At 42.1% G+C, this 16,357-nt stretch overlaps 1 protein-coding gene across 1 annotated transcript; it reads left to right on the plus strand.

Moving 5' to 3' along the window:
* The first annotated feature begins 392 nt into the window (after window positions 1-392).
* LOC148347941 (serine protease 33-like) lies at window positions 393-16,092 on the plus strand. Its single transcript, XM_088322931.1, has 6 exons — window positions 393-772; window positions 5,540-5,652; window positions 5,757-5,833; window positions 8,725-8,996; window positions 12,162-12,313; window positions 15,701-16,092. The coding sequence occupies exons 1-6, from the start codon at window positions 721-723 to the stop codon at window positions 15,956-15,958; spliced, it is 924 nt and encodes a 307-aa protein (XP_088179057.1). The 5' UTR covers window positions 393-720; the 3' UTR covers window positions 15,959-16,092.
* Window positions 16,093-16,357: the final 265 nt, after the last annotated feature.

Below are 16,357 nucleotides of genomic sequence, written 5' to 3' on the forward strand. Positions count from 1 at the left end.
GTAGAAATCTTTTGAAGTATTTCCATAATAGTATGTTTTTAGTATTTCAATCTTATTTTGGTATTATTTCTATTGTAGTGTTTTTCTAGTGTGGTGGATTTTTTTTGTAGTATCTCTATAGTATTTTCTTTTTCTTTTTGGGATGAAAGCAAAATAAAATACCAGGCCTCTGTTTTTAAGCAGTAAATGTGAGAGTTTATTTTGTGGTATTTCTGTAGTGTATTAGTATTTTTCTTGTATTTCTGTAGAAATCTGCAGCGTTACATTATATTTGAACTTTCGAAATATTTCCGTGGTCCTATTTCGTAACTCACCTTTGATTGCATTTGGGGGAGGGCTTACCTTTGGCATTCCTCAAATTCCATTGGCTCAGGTGGGGTCTCCGGGCGGCTTTCGATTGGTCCGTTTGGAAAACAGGTAGCCCGACAATGGAGGCTTAGCGTCTTCACTTTGGAATGTGGCCGAAACCGCTTCACTTTGGACCCGTTACTCGGTGGAACTTGACGGGACAACATACAACCGAAGGCGGATTTCATTCCTGACATTTTTGTTTCTATATTATTAGAAAATTAAATCGGGCCTCCAACGTTTAGCAAGCGGAACGCTCGATTTACGTGAAAGCTAATTGCTGTGGACTCAAATTCTTCTTCTTTCCCCCCCCCCACGCTTGAACTGTTCCTATTTTGTTCCCGTTTAAGCGTCAATTCTATTTTTGACGGAATGAAAATGTCGCTCGAGTCTCATTTTCTCGGCACTTTGTTGGGCGTCACAGGTGAGTAGTCGTCGCCATGTCTGTTTCTTTGTCAATTGTTTGGTGTCTTTAACTTCCTCAAGCGGTGTAAGTCTTAAAATATATACATATCTCCTTTTCTCTCGTCATTACACCAAATATGATTTCGTTATGTCATTAAATCTCGGGAATTTATAGTTTCACTTGATATTTGGTTCGAATTCATGTCCCAATAGTAATTACCCACCCTGTTAGAATGTGCTCAATTGCGCCCCCTAAAGACTACAATTGCATATAAGCCACGGGTGTCCAAACTTTTCAGAAAGCGGGCCAGATTTGGTAAACTGAAATTGTGTGAGGGACGATCAAATTTTCTCAATTTTCAGTGTTCATTTGAGCTGTGAAAAGTGATGGGTCCCGGGGACTGGCATGCTGAAAAATCAGATCTATGGCTCCCCAAAATTGAGTGCTCCATGCCCTTACAAACTGTCGTATTTTCCCTTACAAAATACAAAAAAAATCTTTTTTTTTCTTTCAAACATGTTTATTTATGTAGTTTATCATGTTCTATTGTACATGTGTTTCCTTATATATATTGTTAATTAACATTTTGTGGTGAGATACTGAATTGCTCGACATGAAAGAGGTTTATTATAAAAAAGAAAGTGAAAAATTGCTTGGACGTTCACTGTAGAAGGAAAAAATACATGCAAATACAATTAAGTAGAACAATACATTTTCTTATTACAATTATTAATTCATTTCCTGCATTCAATTATTGTTGGTAATATACTGATTTAAGGGATAACCACAAACCTGTCTTTTTTTTATTTTCTCTTTTTTATATTTCCTTTTTTTCTTAACTTCTTTATACAACATAATGATTCGTTATATAATGCATCAAAGCAAGTGAGCCGTTGGAGAGTCGGGTCTTTAATGAATTAAGCCGAAAAAGCCGGTTCTCTATAAAGAGACGGACTTTCACTACACAAATCGAACTTGAGATCGCCGTGCGGACGAAAACTCGAACCGCGAGACCAAAACAACAATGGCGGATCTGCCTCACGAAAAGTTTAGGGTGCGGTAAATCTTTGTTAAAAAATGATAATAACAATTTCGTGTCAAAAAGGTTGCGTCCCGGGGACGCACGTTGATTTGACACGATGCGTCCCAAGCAAAAATAATGCGTCTAGGACAAACGAGACCACTGCATTTTTATGACACAATCCTCATTAAATTTACACTCCAAGAAAGGTTTGCTGTGTCAGTGTGTTGACCTGGTAGCTCGCCTTTTGTAGAATTTTCATTTGACTCTCGGTGTTCGTCTTTTTATAGATTCCCACCAAAGGGGGTGCCAACCAAATCATTGTTCCAACTCTTGCTCTAGTTTTAATTTCCTTTATTGGATCCACCAACACCATCTAGTCATTCAGGTTGTCAGGTATGTTATAAAACGACAATACACATAATTTACTTACATTTAAAGTACCAAATATACAATGAAGCAGTTAAATTATATATATTTTAGAGCAACATTCACTATCTTAACCCCACAAACGTTTGAACAGAACAACTACAACACCCCATAAATCACTGTACTGCAGAGGTTCAGTCATGGGACCTTGCCGAGGCTATATATTTGAAAAACCCTAAACTGAACCAAACCGGCGATCACAAAGACGGCTATGTTAAACGGCTTAAAGTAACAAAAACCAAAATGTGCTCACAGAAATAAAATGAAAGAGGACTTACTGGTGACGTTTCGCTTTGCTCAACGCACACTAACGTTTTAAGTCCTCTTGACCTGAGTTCCAAAGCACAAGAACGTGTGCGCTCCAGTTTTAAATTCCGGAAGCAGTTTTCGGTAAAAGAAAAAAAAAACTCCAATTTCCACTTGTCCTGGAAGCGGCGGCCCTCACACTCAACTTTCCTTTTTTATATATGGGGACGGTGGCCAAAGGGGTACTGCCACTCTGGTGAAATTATGATTTTTGTTTTTGTGCAATTGTATTTTTAATGCGGTCAACATTACTGGCGGGCCACATATTATTAATTTTATGACCGAGGCAGCGGGACAGTAAATATTTGATCACGGGCCGTATCTGGCCCGCGGGCCGGACTTTGGACATGCCCGATATAAGCCATTTACAGAAAGTGACATCTTTTGACTTTCGTGGGAGTTTAACTGAAATAAAAGAGAAAATTTCAATTTAATTTGAATTGACGTGAGATATGAGGCACTCTTGAAATTCTACCCTGTTTGGGCAAATTGTTTATAAAAAATATTGCGTAATATGGATTATTAATTAGTTAAAGTTGAGTTAATCCGTCTAGCTCGTTAAAAGTTGATCAACTAGATGAGCTAAACATATTCCACCCCGTTAGATTCATGAACTTAATTGGTTAGGGTGGGAAATGAGATCAGAGAGCGATAATATTATTCTCATCTCATTAGCCGTACCGCTTATCCTCATTAGGGTCGCGGGGGGGGGCTGGAGCCCATCCCAGCCATCTCCGGGCAGTGGGCAGGGGACACCCTGAACTGGTTGCCAGCCAATCGCAGGGCACACGGGGACAGACAACTCATTCGCTCATTCCCACCTAGGGACAATTTGGAGCGGCCAATTCACCTGAAATGCATGTTTTTGGAACGTGGGAGGAAACCGGAGTGTCCGGAGGAAACCCACGCAAGCACGGGGAGAACATACAAACTCCGCACAGGAAGTCTGGAGCTGGATTTGAACCCATGACATGAACTGTGCCGCACAAGCGCTAACCACTGCCCCGCCGTGCTGCCCATAATAATATTCTATATTACTGAAATTAAGTTGATGATAGTATGGATGTTTTTATGAAGAATATATATATTTTTTAAAACAAGCTTCAAATGTAAGAGTGGAAACTCTTCAGAGACACTGTTTTAAGAAATCAAGCGCTCATTCTAATTGTATCCATCCCTGAGCAAGACCACTATGGATTTCTTCGTCTTAAAATGAGGCAAATAGTGTAAATCAAACCACATTTTATGTCACTTTTAAAGGGGCAGTGTTTAAAATCGACTGCCTCCGAGAGGCACAAAAGCTTTTTGAAATGATTTATTTGTATAGGAGTCATACCTGTCGCGTTTCAGGGCTCCATGCCAATTACAAACTGTCGTATTTTCCCTTACAAAATACAAAATAATCTTACACTACTGTATATATATTTTTTCAAACATGTTTATTTATGTAGTTTAACCTGTTATATTGTACATGTGTTTCCTTATATCATATATATTGTTAATGAACATTTTGTGCGGCACAGTTCATGTCATGGGAACCTGTCGTGGGTTCAAATCCAGCTCCAGACTTCCTGTGCGGAGTTTGTATGTTCTCCCCGTGCTTGCGTGGGTTTCCTCCGGGCACTCCGGTTTCCTCCCACGTTCGAAAAACATGCATTTCAGGTGAATTGGCCGCTCCAAATTGTCCCTAGGTGTGAATGAGTTGTCTGTCCCCGTGTGCCCTGCGATTGACTGGCAGCCAGTTCAGGGTGTCCCCTGCCCACTGCCCGGAAATGGCTGGGATGGGCTCCAGCCCCCCCCCCCCGCGACCCTAATGAGGATAAGCAAGCGGTATGGCTGATGAGATGAGATGAGAACATTTTGTTGCGAGACAGAGTTGTTCGACATGATTGAGGTTTATTATAAAAAAAAGTTCAAAAATGAAGTCGCTTGGACGTCCACTGTAGAAGGAAAAAATTCATGCAAATAGAATTAAGTAGAACAATACATTTTCTTATTACAATTATTAATTCATTTCCTGCATTCAATTATTGTTGGTAATATACTGATTAAAAGGGATGACCACAAACCTGTCTTTTTTTTCATTTTCTTCTTTTTATATTTCCTTTTTTTTCTTAACTTATTTATACAGCATCATCATTCGTAATATAATGCATCAAAGCGAGTGAGCCGTTGGAGAGCCGGCTCTTGAATGAGTTGAGCCGAAAAAGACGCTTCTCTAAAAAGAGACGGTCTTCCTTTCACTACATCAAACCACTTGCTTCATTTGCAACGGAAAAAAAACGATACCGAGATAGAGGCTACCGCGGATGGTAGCCGTAATTGACAAATTTGCGTTTTTCCGTATAAATTTTCTTGTACGTCGTACACGTCTTAAAATGCATAATAAACCTACTTTGTACGGCAAAAACGTACAGGTTGACAGGTATGAGGAGTCCACCCTTGAGACATGTAGTTACATAGCAGAATCTACTGAGCGGTCACCAGGGTTGGGTCGGGTTACTTTAACTTGATTACTTTTACTTTTGGATTACTCCAATACCAAGTAAGACAAAAGAAACTAAATATGAATAAAATGACTAAATTTTGTGCTGGGTTGGGTAGTAATGGAATACATGGAATGGCAAAAATGATGTCGGCAAGCTGTTTGGATTTCTTTTCATTTTGTTTCTGTCGCATTTGATGTTCGTTTTGCCGGAGATCAAAGCCAGGTGAGAAATCTTACCACGTGTTGTGAGTCATCATTTTATTCCTATTGAGTTTCTTTTGTCTTTTATTAGCATATTTGGTATTGGAGTCATCCAAAAGTCACTGAAAGTAATCAAATTAAAGTAACCCTACCCAACCCTGCTCATAGATTACACAGCGTCATCTAGTGCTTAAATCGGACTGGACGTAGCTTTTAACATCTCGAGTGGTTAACGTTTGACAAACGCGTCCCAAAAATGGATTAGTCATCTAGGACTCAAAATGTGTTGACGTTGCTGGTTTTTTTTTATTTCTCTGCTTTGAAAATTACTTCTCTGTAGGTGTTTTGGTGTCATGTTACCAAGAGTGCGGAAAACCGATCCCACCGGAGAACAGAATCGTGGGAGGAATAGACGCTTCGGACGGGGCGTGGCCCTGGCAGGTGTCCGTACAGGTGAGTCCCTCGAGGCCGCCGGTGCTCCCCCTGGTGGTGTTAAAAGTGTCCGCTTCAGCAGGCCGAACTGACTTTTTTTCCCCCGATTCTTGTTTTCTCCGTAGAAAGATAATCGTCACGTCTGCGGAGGCTCCATCATCTCGGAGAACTGGGTCCTATCGGCGGCTCACTGTTTTCCCAAGTAAGAGCGCCAACGATGGGATCTTAAGAACCGTTCCTCGCGAAGAACCGTTCCGTTTGTTCCCGATTCGATCGGCAGGGCGACAAAAGCGACGCGGCGGCGCCGTTTCTAGGTGTTTCCCATGAACCGAGGAAACGCGGTTTGGAAATATTGATTCGGCTTCTGAAGACACGAAGAAAGCAAAAGCGAGCCGGTCCTATGTGGAACACATAGCGAGTCGGGCCACCTTAAACCAAAATCCAACCTTTTACCATTTTGATCGTCTGACATTTCTCTGCCCGGGTTTTTTTTTTTTTTTAAATTATTTAAAGGTATAGTTTATTCTTATTTGTCGTTGCGCTAAAAATTCAATATTATGAAGTTATTTTGTCGTGTCATGCAGGGTTTAGAGTTGCTTTATATATTTAAAAAAAAAAAAGTTGAAATGAGTTAAAAGTTCACAACAGAGTGAAACTATTTATAATTTAGTTGAATAATTGTTTTTAAACTCGTTGATTTATTGTGTGCAGAATATTACCATTATATCCTGAACAAAGGATCCCACAAAACCTTTTTCCAATTGCTTTTTTCTTTACTTTTTTTTCTTGTTTCTTTTCCCACCTAGCTTTTAACATCATTTCACGCTTTATTTCCTTCTCAATTTTCCTTTTTTATTCTTCTCGGTCTCGAACAGGCGAATTACTTGAATACTTGTTGGAATATACATATAATTATGTTAGAAATTTCTCCAACTAATCAATGTGTCAATTGTCAGTCATTTCTGGCTGAAGACATTTGGAGCTAAAGTAGACTATGTCTGTTTTTTTTTAAATCCAGTCCCTCATTGGCTATCGCAGACTGGGGAGCGTCAAAAAAAAGCTTTGAATCGTAGAGAGCTGTGTCAATCGAAAGGTCAGAGCCAGACGGTCGTGTTGGACTTCATTTTGCGAGTTTGTTAACTTGTAAAAGGGAATTGCGGGGCCAAACGGATGGATTACAACAAGGATTCTCCCATGATTCAGAAATGCTTTTATGCGGATTTTTTTTTTTTCATCAGTGGGCATTTTGGTGTGTTTGAGTCAATACCTGACACGGTTTGAGTCATTGAACTGTTGCAAATGAGAATTGTGTCATCAACTGACTATCGGAGCACGTTTATTGGTGAGTTATAGCTGCTTTACAGTTTTGGGGTATCTTGATGGTGATAAGTGTGTTTTGAAACGGTGATCATATCTTTGCATTTTAGCGACAGGTTAAAATATATTTTCGATTCATCGAGAAAAATGATCGCTGGCTAAACGACGGTCGGTCGTTTTCCGTTTTTCCATCCAGTCCATCCGACGTGAGCTCGTACGACATCTACGAGGGCTGGTACTATGTCAACAATTACATTATTAGTTATTTTGTCGTGTAGGGTTTAAAGTTGAAACTATAGTTTAGTTGAATAATATATTTTTTTTAAACTTAATTTATTGTGTGCAGAATATTGCGTTATAATGAGTCCTTTCCTGAGCAAATGATTCCCCAAAACATTATCTCATCTCATTAGCTGCACCGCTTATCCTCAGTAGGGTCGCGGGGGTGCTGGAGCTCATCCCAGCAATCATCGGTCAGTGGGCAGGGGACACCCTGGACCGGTTGCCAGCCAATCGCAGGGCACACAGGGACAGACAATTTGCTCACTTATTCCCACCTAGGGACAATTTGGACCGGCCAATCCACCTTAAATGCATGTCTTTGGAATGTGGGAGGAAACCGGAGTGCCCGGAGGAAACCCACGCAAGCACGGGGAGAACATACAAACTCTGCACAGTAAGGCCGGGAGCTGAATTTGAAACCCACGCAGGAGGTTCCCACAACCTCAGAACTGTGCTGCACACGCGCTAACCACTGCGCCGCCGTGCTGCCCTCCAAAACATTATATTAAACATTATTCTCGATTTGGGCAGCACGGTGGGGCAGTGGTTAGCACGTGTGCAGCACATTTCTGAGTTCGTGGGTTCGAACCCCCTGTGTGAAGTTTGCATGTTCCACATTCCAAAAACATGAATGTCAGGTGAATTGGCCGGTCAAAAATTGTCCCTAGGTGTGAAAAGCTAATCGAATTGTCACTCGTTGGTCGCTACTGGCTGAAGACTTTAGCCTCTAAAGTCATGTCTGTTTTTTCAAAATCCAGTCCCTCATTGGCTGTCTCAACTGGGGAGCGTGGAAAAAAAGATTTGAAATGTAGAGGGTGGTGTCAATCAATAAGGGCCATGTTGGAAATCATTTTGCCAGTTTCTTAACTAGTAAAAGGCAATTACGGGGCCAAACGGACAAATTACAACAAGGATTCTCATATGATGCAGAAATGCTTTTATGCATTTTTTTTTTTTTTTTTTTTAATCTGTGGGCATTCTGGTGTGTTTGAGATGATATCTGACACAGTTTGAGTCACTGAATGAGAATTGTGTCATCAGATGACTATCAGAGGACGTTATTGGTGAGTTATAGCTGCTTTACAGTTTTGGGGTATTTTGTTGGTGATGAGTATATTTATGAAATGAAATGAAATGATCTGCATTTATATAGCGCTTTTCAAGTCAATGACTTCCCAAAGCGCTTTACAATGTGCTCCACATTTCCCAATAGCGGCCCTGCAGCCATGTAAGGCGCTAACCTGCTTATTGGGGGTATTAAGGGTTCAGTGTCTTACCCAAGGACACTTCGACATGTAACACGGGCGAGACGGGATTCGAACTGGGATCCCTTGATCCAAAGACGAACGCTCTACCACCTGAGCTACGTGACCGGCGACATCGTACACACGCGCCGCCAGAACGTTAAAGGGATAAAATTAATTTCAATTTGTTGAGAAAATGACGGTTGGTGGTGGCCCTAACGGAGCAAACCTTTTCCGTTTTTCCATCCAGTCCATCCGACGTGAGCTCGTACGACATCTACGCGGGCTGGTACTACGTCAACAGTTACAACCCGCACCAATCGACGCGCGGCGTGAGCTACGTGGTGATCCCGAACGGGTACGAGGAGCCGCACGGCGGCAAAGACCTGGCCCTGGTGCGTCTCTCCGCCCCCCTGAGCTGGTCGGACTGGATCCGGCCCGTGTGCCTGCCCGCTTCCGGAACGCTCTTTCCCGGCGGCATGCCTTGCTACGTCACCGGCTGGGGGGACGTCCGCGACGGCGGTGAGTCCTCTTGATGGCGCTGTTTCGCTTTTTAGCGTCGCGGGGAACATATTGTTTGTATTTCTGTATAACACACACCGGTTTTGCTCGCCGAGGACTGTCTCGGGGGTGGTCCTCCAGAAGAAAGGGGCGTATACAGTAATCCCTCGGTTATTGCGGTTAATGGGGCCCAAAACCACCCGCGAAAAGTGAAAATCCGCGAAGTAGCAACGCCCCTTCCAAAATGCTTAATAAAAAAAATTCTTTTTTTTTTTCACTATTTTATTTTATTTTTAAATTTTTTTTAGACATGCGAATCTCTGAACTCGCGAACGTGGAACCATGAAGTAGCGACGCCCCTTCAAAAATGCTTAAAAAAAATATATATACCATATTTTCCGCACTATAAGGCGCACATAAAATCGTTTTTTTTTTAAAAAAAAAAAGCTGATTATGTGCCTTATAATCCGGTGCGCCTTATATATAGATCAATATTGAATTACAAGGTCTCGCAACTAAGAGAAGCAGCCACCGACTCCATTTTTCGCGTAGAAGAAGTGCGCCGTGCATACTGGGAAATATTAAACAACGATTCGCTTTTATTTGTGCGTTTGTATAAAGACCCTGAAATGGCTCCTATTAAGAGACATGCTTTGAGTTTAAACTCAAGGCGATCAGTCACGCAGTAGAACACAGGAATAGAGCAGCAGCGAGGGAGTTTAACATGAATGAATCGAACACGAGAGTGGCTCGAGCCGGCAGAATTAAGAGTCCCCCTAGTAACTCGCTAACTGAACAATGGTTCCGTGGGTGAATTATGTAAAACCAACTACAACGTTTTACATTTTACAGTTATTATGTTATTGTTTTGCGCTTGGTATTTTTGCACATTACGAGTGTCACTATATTGCGATTGCACTAACGTTTTTATTTACCATAACAGTATCAGACGTTTTTTTTTTGCGTGTTGACTAAACGGAGGAAAACAGGGATGTGATTTTTCCGACTATAGTCGGAATTCCGACTTTTTCACTTTCACTTTTTCACTTGCGTAGCAAACAAATTCAAGTCCGGCTGTCTCACTCTTACCTTTATTGCTCTGGCGCACCCTGGCGGCCGTTAGAATAATTGGCTGCATTGTTGCACAATCTGCAGGGACTGAACTGCATTTGAACTTACCTTGCAGTATTTACAAAAAAATCAGTTATGTGGGCAAATTCTTTTGTTATTTAAATCTTCTAAAGATGTTACTTAAATGATAAATGTAATCGTGGTTTTGGACAAGTAAATTGCTTAAAACCCAGGAGCTTCGGGGGGGGGGTCGCCCCCCCCTGCGGCCCCCAAACCCCCAGCTAGGTTTCAGACTTTTTCTTCTCACATCAATCACATCCCTGGGAAAAGTAAACTGTCACGCCTTGATGTTGTTTAAAGATGTGTCACGAAAATGCAGAGAAAATAATAAAACAGCTGTTTATTTATTTTGGGAGTGAATGGTGTTGTGGAAAGCTTGTTTGTTATCACTAAAGTTTGACTGACCTATCTGACTGTTTTGTTGACATTCCCTTTAGCGCGGCTCTATCTAGAGGTTGCATAACGTAACTACATCCTCTACTGTAGTCAAGTCAAGTCACGTTTATTTACCGTAAATAGCCCTTAATCACAAAAATGTCTCGAAGGACTGCACAGGATTACAATTACTAAATTGCACAATGACCTGATCTTAAACCAGCATGCACTTATAGCGCCTTATAATGCGGTGCGCCTTATGTATGGAAAAAGTTTTAAAATATATCATTCATTGAAGGTGCGCCTTATAGTGCGGAAAATGCGGTATATTTATGTTATTTTTTATTTTTTCATTATTTTATTTTATTATTATTATTTTTTAGACCTGCGAAGCTCTGAACCCGCGAACGTGGAACCGCGGTGTTGCGAGGTCCCACTGTACTTGAAATTCAATCGCATCGTTCCGGGGCAAAATGTCAAATGGTATTCCTTTTTGAATATGTCCTTTGTTCCGCTGGTGCTCCAGCGGTTTAGCTATCTGTGTCCTCACCACCGGGACCCGGCTTCTAGTCTCGTTGCACCCAATAGCAAAGTTTGAGCTAAGACAAAATGAGATCGGACGTTCTAGCGATTTATGAGAGCAGGCTTGCCTAAATGATCAACCTGTCGAATGAACAAATTGGCCGATAATCGGTTGACCTCTAAACTGATTTATCATTCCAAGGTGAAATTTCCAGGGATCAGAATTTTCCGCGGATCCGCGGATTTCCGCTGTTTTTGAACCCCAAAGGTCATTCCCGAAAATCGTCTAAATTCGATGAGAAAATATTTTGGGGGGGTGAGGTATGGTACGTGACTGTTTCATCACCCCAAGTTAGCAGTTAGGGATCGCGAGAAAAATCGGCAAAAAGAAGCGCAGCGCATTAGATCTATAACACACAACAAATAGATCGACTCCTACCATTGGTCGATAGGTTCGCTGATAACCAATCAGCGGAGCTTTTGTTCAGAGCATTGGCTTTCTCAAACATGGCGCTCCTTCCGGTCTTTTCAAACGGTGAAATGAGTGTTTGAAAAAGTAAATATGAAAATACTAAGAAAAGAAGACGAGGCTTTTGTCTCCGAGATTGATAAAGGAATCAAGAAAAAATTGAAGTGGTCATGGCTGGAGAAGACTGTCACAGACTGACATGTATTTTCTTTAAGCATGTTCAGTTTGTGCATTCTATTTTCAAATGAATGATGAATGGTTATTAATGTATATATTTTCATATATATTGTTGATTAGTAGCTAAATACAAGGTCCATCTTCATCATCAAAACACAACAACAATGGTGATGGTTGTAACATTGTAATCCCCCGATTGTTTTAAACATCTTAAAACTGAAAAAAATACATGGTTTCTGTTTTGTTGGATTTGATTCATTCTAGTGCAATTTTCACATAGCAAATAAGATAAATGTCCTGGACCTGGCTATTTCAGCTGAAAATGAAAATCTCCATTCTGATCCCTGTTTGTGACTTATTGCACCACTCTAGTTTTGTAACGCGCACCCAAACTTTGAGTTCTCGGTGAGGTAAAGGCAATGTGCTTTATACACAAAATCATACATGTTATACAGAGAAGCCGCCATTTTCTAAGAAATGTAATAACGTGTGTGTGTGTTTCCCCTGCCCAGTCCCGCTGACAGGGGCGGGGCCTCTTCAGGAAGTGCAAGTGCCAATCATCTCGCAGGATTCCTGCCGCCAGATGTACCGCACGGAGCAGGTGGACATCTTGTACGACATGATCTGCGCGGGCTTCCAGGAAGGTGGCAAAGACTCCTGCCAGGTAATTATGACCTCTTTCGCTTTTCCATATAAAAGGGGTGCATCGACACCGAGGGTCAGGAAGCTTTTGCGCCCGAGGAGTCAAGAAAGCAAAACTATTTTGTCCACAGAATATATTTGAAGACCGAAAAAAGAATTCTTTATTTGAGTGACGATTTGATCAAATCTATGAAACAAGTGTCATGCCGAGAGCCTACTGTATGTCCCATTTCAATAGAAATATACCGCTTCAAATTGGTCTCTATGCCTCAGTAGGTATTGAATTTATTATTCTAAAAATAAGGCCTTAATTAACATTAAAATGTCTTAATGTGGACAGCACGGCAGCTAGCGCGTGTGTTGGACAGTTCTGAGGTCATGAGATCGAAGCTCCTGTGTGGAGTTTGCATGTTCTCCCCGTGCTTGCGTGGGTTTCCTCCCACATTCCAAAAACACGCATGTCAGGTCCATTGGCCGATTCGAATTGTCCCTAGGTGGAAATGAGCGGGTGAGTTGTCTGTCTCTGTGTGCCCTGCGACTGACTGGCAACCGGTTCAGGGTGTCCCCTGCCCACTGCCCGAAGATAGCTGGGATGAGCTCCGGCGACCCTACTGTGGATAAGCGGTGCAGATGATGGATGGATGGATGTCTTAATGTAGCAGAAGTTCTTTGGAAATATTAGTCATCGTTCAGTATTGACTGTAAACCCTAATGCCCCCAATTCATGCGGTGTTTTGATAGTTTCAAATGTATTATTATTTTTTTGCTCAACGTGGTCTTTAATTTATTTTAAAAGGCATTTAAAAAAGTCAACTGAAGCTGTAGGAAACCTGGGTTGCCTCCACCGCAATAAGGGATAATATTGCTATCAATTGTTACCAGTAGCGAGAGAAGCGTCCCGATCCGACTCAAATGCAGCACTTTCATCATCGCGTCGCCGTTATTTCCCTGCTCTTCAGAGAAGAGCCGGACCTTTACGAGCAGCGGCGTTGACCGATACTAGATTCTAAATCGCTAGGGACATACTAGTGCGTTCTGAAATTGGGTTAGTATCACATTGTATCATAAGCGTTTGATCATTTGTGTGGAACAAAAAAAAACCACGAGGCACAGCTACATGTTTAATTCCTGCACTTTATTCAAGGTCATTTGTTAGGATCCAATCTTAAACTGAAGCAAAGGGAAATAAGTCCAATTAAAAGGGCAAACTTCAATTTTCATGAATGCATTGTTTGTAATATGTTACAATCATGTAGAAAAAAAGATTGTCACTGTATGAACAATAAGGAAATATTTGCATAGTACAGTCCTTCTAAAAACTGCTTACCTTCTGCTCATTGAAAATCAAGCACAAACCTGTTCTCTATGGTTCTTCTCAAAGCGAGTGAGTGTGCACGCTACAAACGCCACCATCAACTCCAGAGAGCTTAGAACCTGTCACCAAATGGAAAGATCTCTGAGCTTCCATATCCAAAGAGGTTTCAGAACCAGGTATCATGGCCAGGATCACTCTGATCGCGGCCGCACCTACCAGACTTCAAACCAGCCGGAGGGACAAGAACATAGCAGTCAAATCCAAGACCAGACTCTTGCAAGCTCTGGTGACCTCCCTCTTCCTCGCTGCTGGCGAGACATGGACCCTCACTGGAAAAGAAATCCAGACCATGCTCCATCAGCTACTTAGCACATGTGAAAAACCAGACCGCCACAGGGCCCATGGGACCCTACCAAGAACAGATGATGAAAACTTGAGTGATCATTGTCTGGGGCTCTGTCTCAGGGGGCAGAAGAAGATTTGGGCCTACAACATCAAGGAATGGACCGGCCCCAACCCAAAAACAGCCCAGGGATGGTCAACAATAGAGAGAGCTGTCCAGAGTTGCGCCTTTATTGGCACCCCAGAGATCTAAAGGAGCACATTTTTGTGCTCCGTCATTGAATATTGCTAAAGACAGGGGTGTCTAACTCCTTTTAACTGGGGGGCTACACGATAGAACAAACATTCTGTCGGGGGCCGGACTAGTGGATTAAAGAGATAATGAAATAAGAGAAAGGGAAAAGGAGAGAGGGCGGGACATAGAAAGAAAAAGAGAGAGAGGGAGAGAGCGTGAGAAACAAGAGATAAAAAGTCGTGAGAGAGGGGGGAAAACAAAAGGAGAGGAAGAAAGAAAGAAATCCAAAGAGAAGTACAAAGACAGAAGGAGAGAAGAGAGAAAAGGAAAAAAGGAAGTTAGAGCAAAAGAAGTTATAAAGACACAGAGAAAGAGACAAAAGAGCAACAAAGGCGGCAGTAGCTCAGGAGGTAGAGCGCTCGTCTTGGGATCAAGGGATCCCAGTTCGAATCCCGGCTCGTCCGTGTTACATGTCAAAGTGTCCTTGGGTAAGACACTGAACCCCTCATGCCCCCAATAAGCAGGTTAGCGTCTTACATGGCTGCAATACAAGGCCGCTATTGGGAAATGTGGAGCACATTGTAAAGCGCTTTGGGAAGTCATTGACTTGAAAAGCGCTATAGAAATGCAGATCATTTCAAAGAAAGAGAAAGAGACACGGAGAGTAAAAGAGACAGAGAGTGGGAGGAAAGGGTGGAAAAGAGAGAGAGAGGGAGAGAGCGTGAGAAACAAAAGATAAAAAGTCATGAGAGAGGGGGAAAAGAAAGGGAGAGGAAGAAAGAAATCCAAAGAGAAATAGAAAGACAGAAGGAGAGAACAGAGAAAAGAAAGCTTGAAGGGTATGAAGAGAGAAAGAGAAAAGAGAGAAAAGGAAGTTAGAGCAAAAGAAGTTAAAAAGACACAGAGAGAGAAAGAGACAAAGAGCAACAAAGGAAGAGAAAAAGAGACACGGAGAGTGAAAGAGACAGAAACAGTCAGAAAAAGGGGTGGAAAAGAAAAAGATAAAGAGAGAGAGAGAGAGAGAGAGCGAGCGTGAGAAACAAGAGATAAAAAGTCGTGAGAGGGGTGAAAGAAAGGGAGAGGAAAAAAGAAATCCAAAGAGAAATAGAAAGACTGAAGGAGAGAAAAGAAAGCGCAAAGGGTAGGAAGAGAGAAAAAGAAAAGAGAGAAAAGGAAAAAAGGAAGTTGGAGCAAAAGAAGACACAGAGAGAGAAAGAGACAAAGGAAGAGAAAAAGAGACACAGAGAGTGGTAGAAAAGGGGTGGAAAGGAGAGAAATAAATAAAAGTAGTGTCTTTGTTCGAGGCACCTTTGGCAACATCAAGTTGACCTATTTCAACCTGCATCTCGTTTTTCTCTTGCGCTTCTTTGAGTGTTTTCGCGGGCCGTATTCAATCCTTCGGCGGACCCGATGTGGCCCGCGGACCGCCCGTTTGACACCTGTGATATGACATCGCTCGCGTGCAAACTCTCGAGATGGTGTTCCTGTTGACGAACTCGGGCATCCTCTCTTATCAGGGCGACTCCGGGGGCCCTCTGGTCTGCCCGATGGCCAACGGGACCTGGGTGCAAGCCGGAGCCGTGAGTTTCGGCCTGGGCTGCGCCCGAGCCCACCAGCCCGGGGTCTACGCCCGTCTCACCACCTACGCCGATTTCATCGCCGACAACGTTCCCGAGGTGAAACTGTACGGCCGATCCCGGCCACACGGGGGCGTCGCCTCGGAGACGCTTCTCCTGGCCTGTCTCGCGTCCGTCCTCGTCCTGAGTCGTCTATGAAGAAGACTTTTTGGAGACGTGGCCGAATGAAGTCGTGCAATTCGTAGCGCTATTTTGAATCTGTAGTCTTTTTGATACATTTCTATTTTATGCTGTCATGATTTGCCTTTTTCTAATAAAAGTGATTTGTGAGATTTTTGTTAAAACAAGTTCATTTTAAAGGGACAGTGTGGTGTATTGAATAACCGCGAGTGTTAAAACTGAACATAAAAAAAAAAAATAAAAGTATTTGTACTTTTTCCAGCATGAAGATTCTTGTTTTCTTTTAACTCCATTTTCTTTTTTTTTTCCTTTTTAAAAATTACAATAACTGATTGCCTTCTCCTTTTCTCAAAATTTTTATATTACATTCTTGATCCTTTTTTGTGCGTTTTGGCCACATTGAGTCTCCATCTATTT

Source organism: Urocampus carinirostris, chromosome 19 (genome assembly GCF_059441175.1).
Source record: "Urocampus carinirostris isolate Australia breed hairy pipefish chromosome 19, RoL_Ucar_1.0, whole genome shotgun sequence".
In the NCBI taxonomy this organism is placed as follows: Eukaryota; Metazoa; Chordata; class Actinopteri; order Syngnathiformes; family Syngnathidae; genus Urocampus; species Urocampus carinirostris.

What these genes read in the sequence shown, in the direction of transcription:
- LOC148347941 (XM_088322931.1), top strand. Translation starts at nt 721, where the DNA reads ATGAAAATGTCGCTCGAGTCTCATTTTCTCGGCACTTTGTTGGGCGTC. An exon ending in CACTTTGTTGGGCGTCACAG is followed by an intron (nt 773 to 5,539) that starts GTGAGTAGTCGT and finishes ACTTCTCTGTAG; the next exon opens with GTGTTTTGGTGTCATGTTAC. An exon ending in GCGGCTCACTGTTTTCCCAA is followed by an intron (nt 5,834 to 8,724) that starts GTAAGAGCGCCA and finishes TTTTCCATCCAG; the next exon opens with TCCATCCGACGTGAGCTCGT.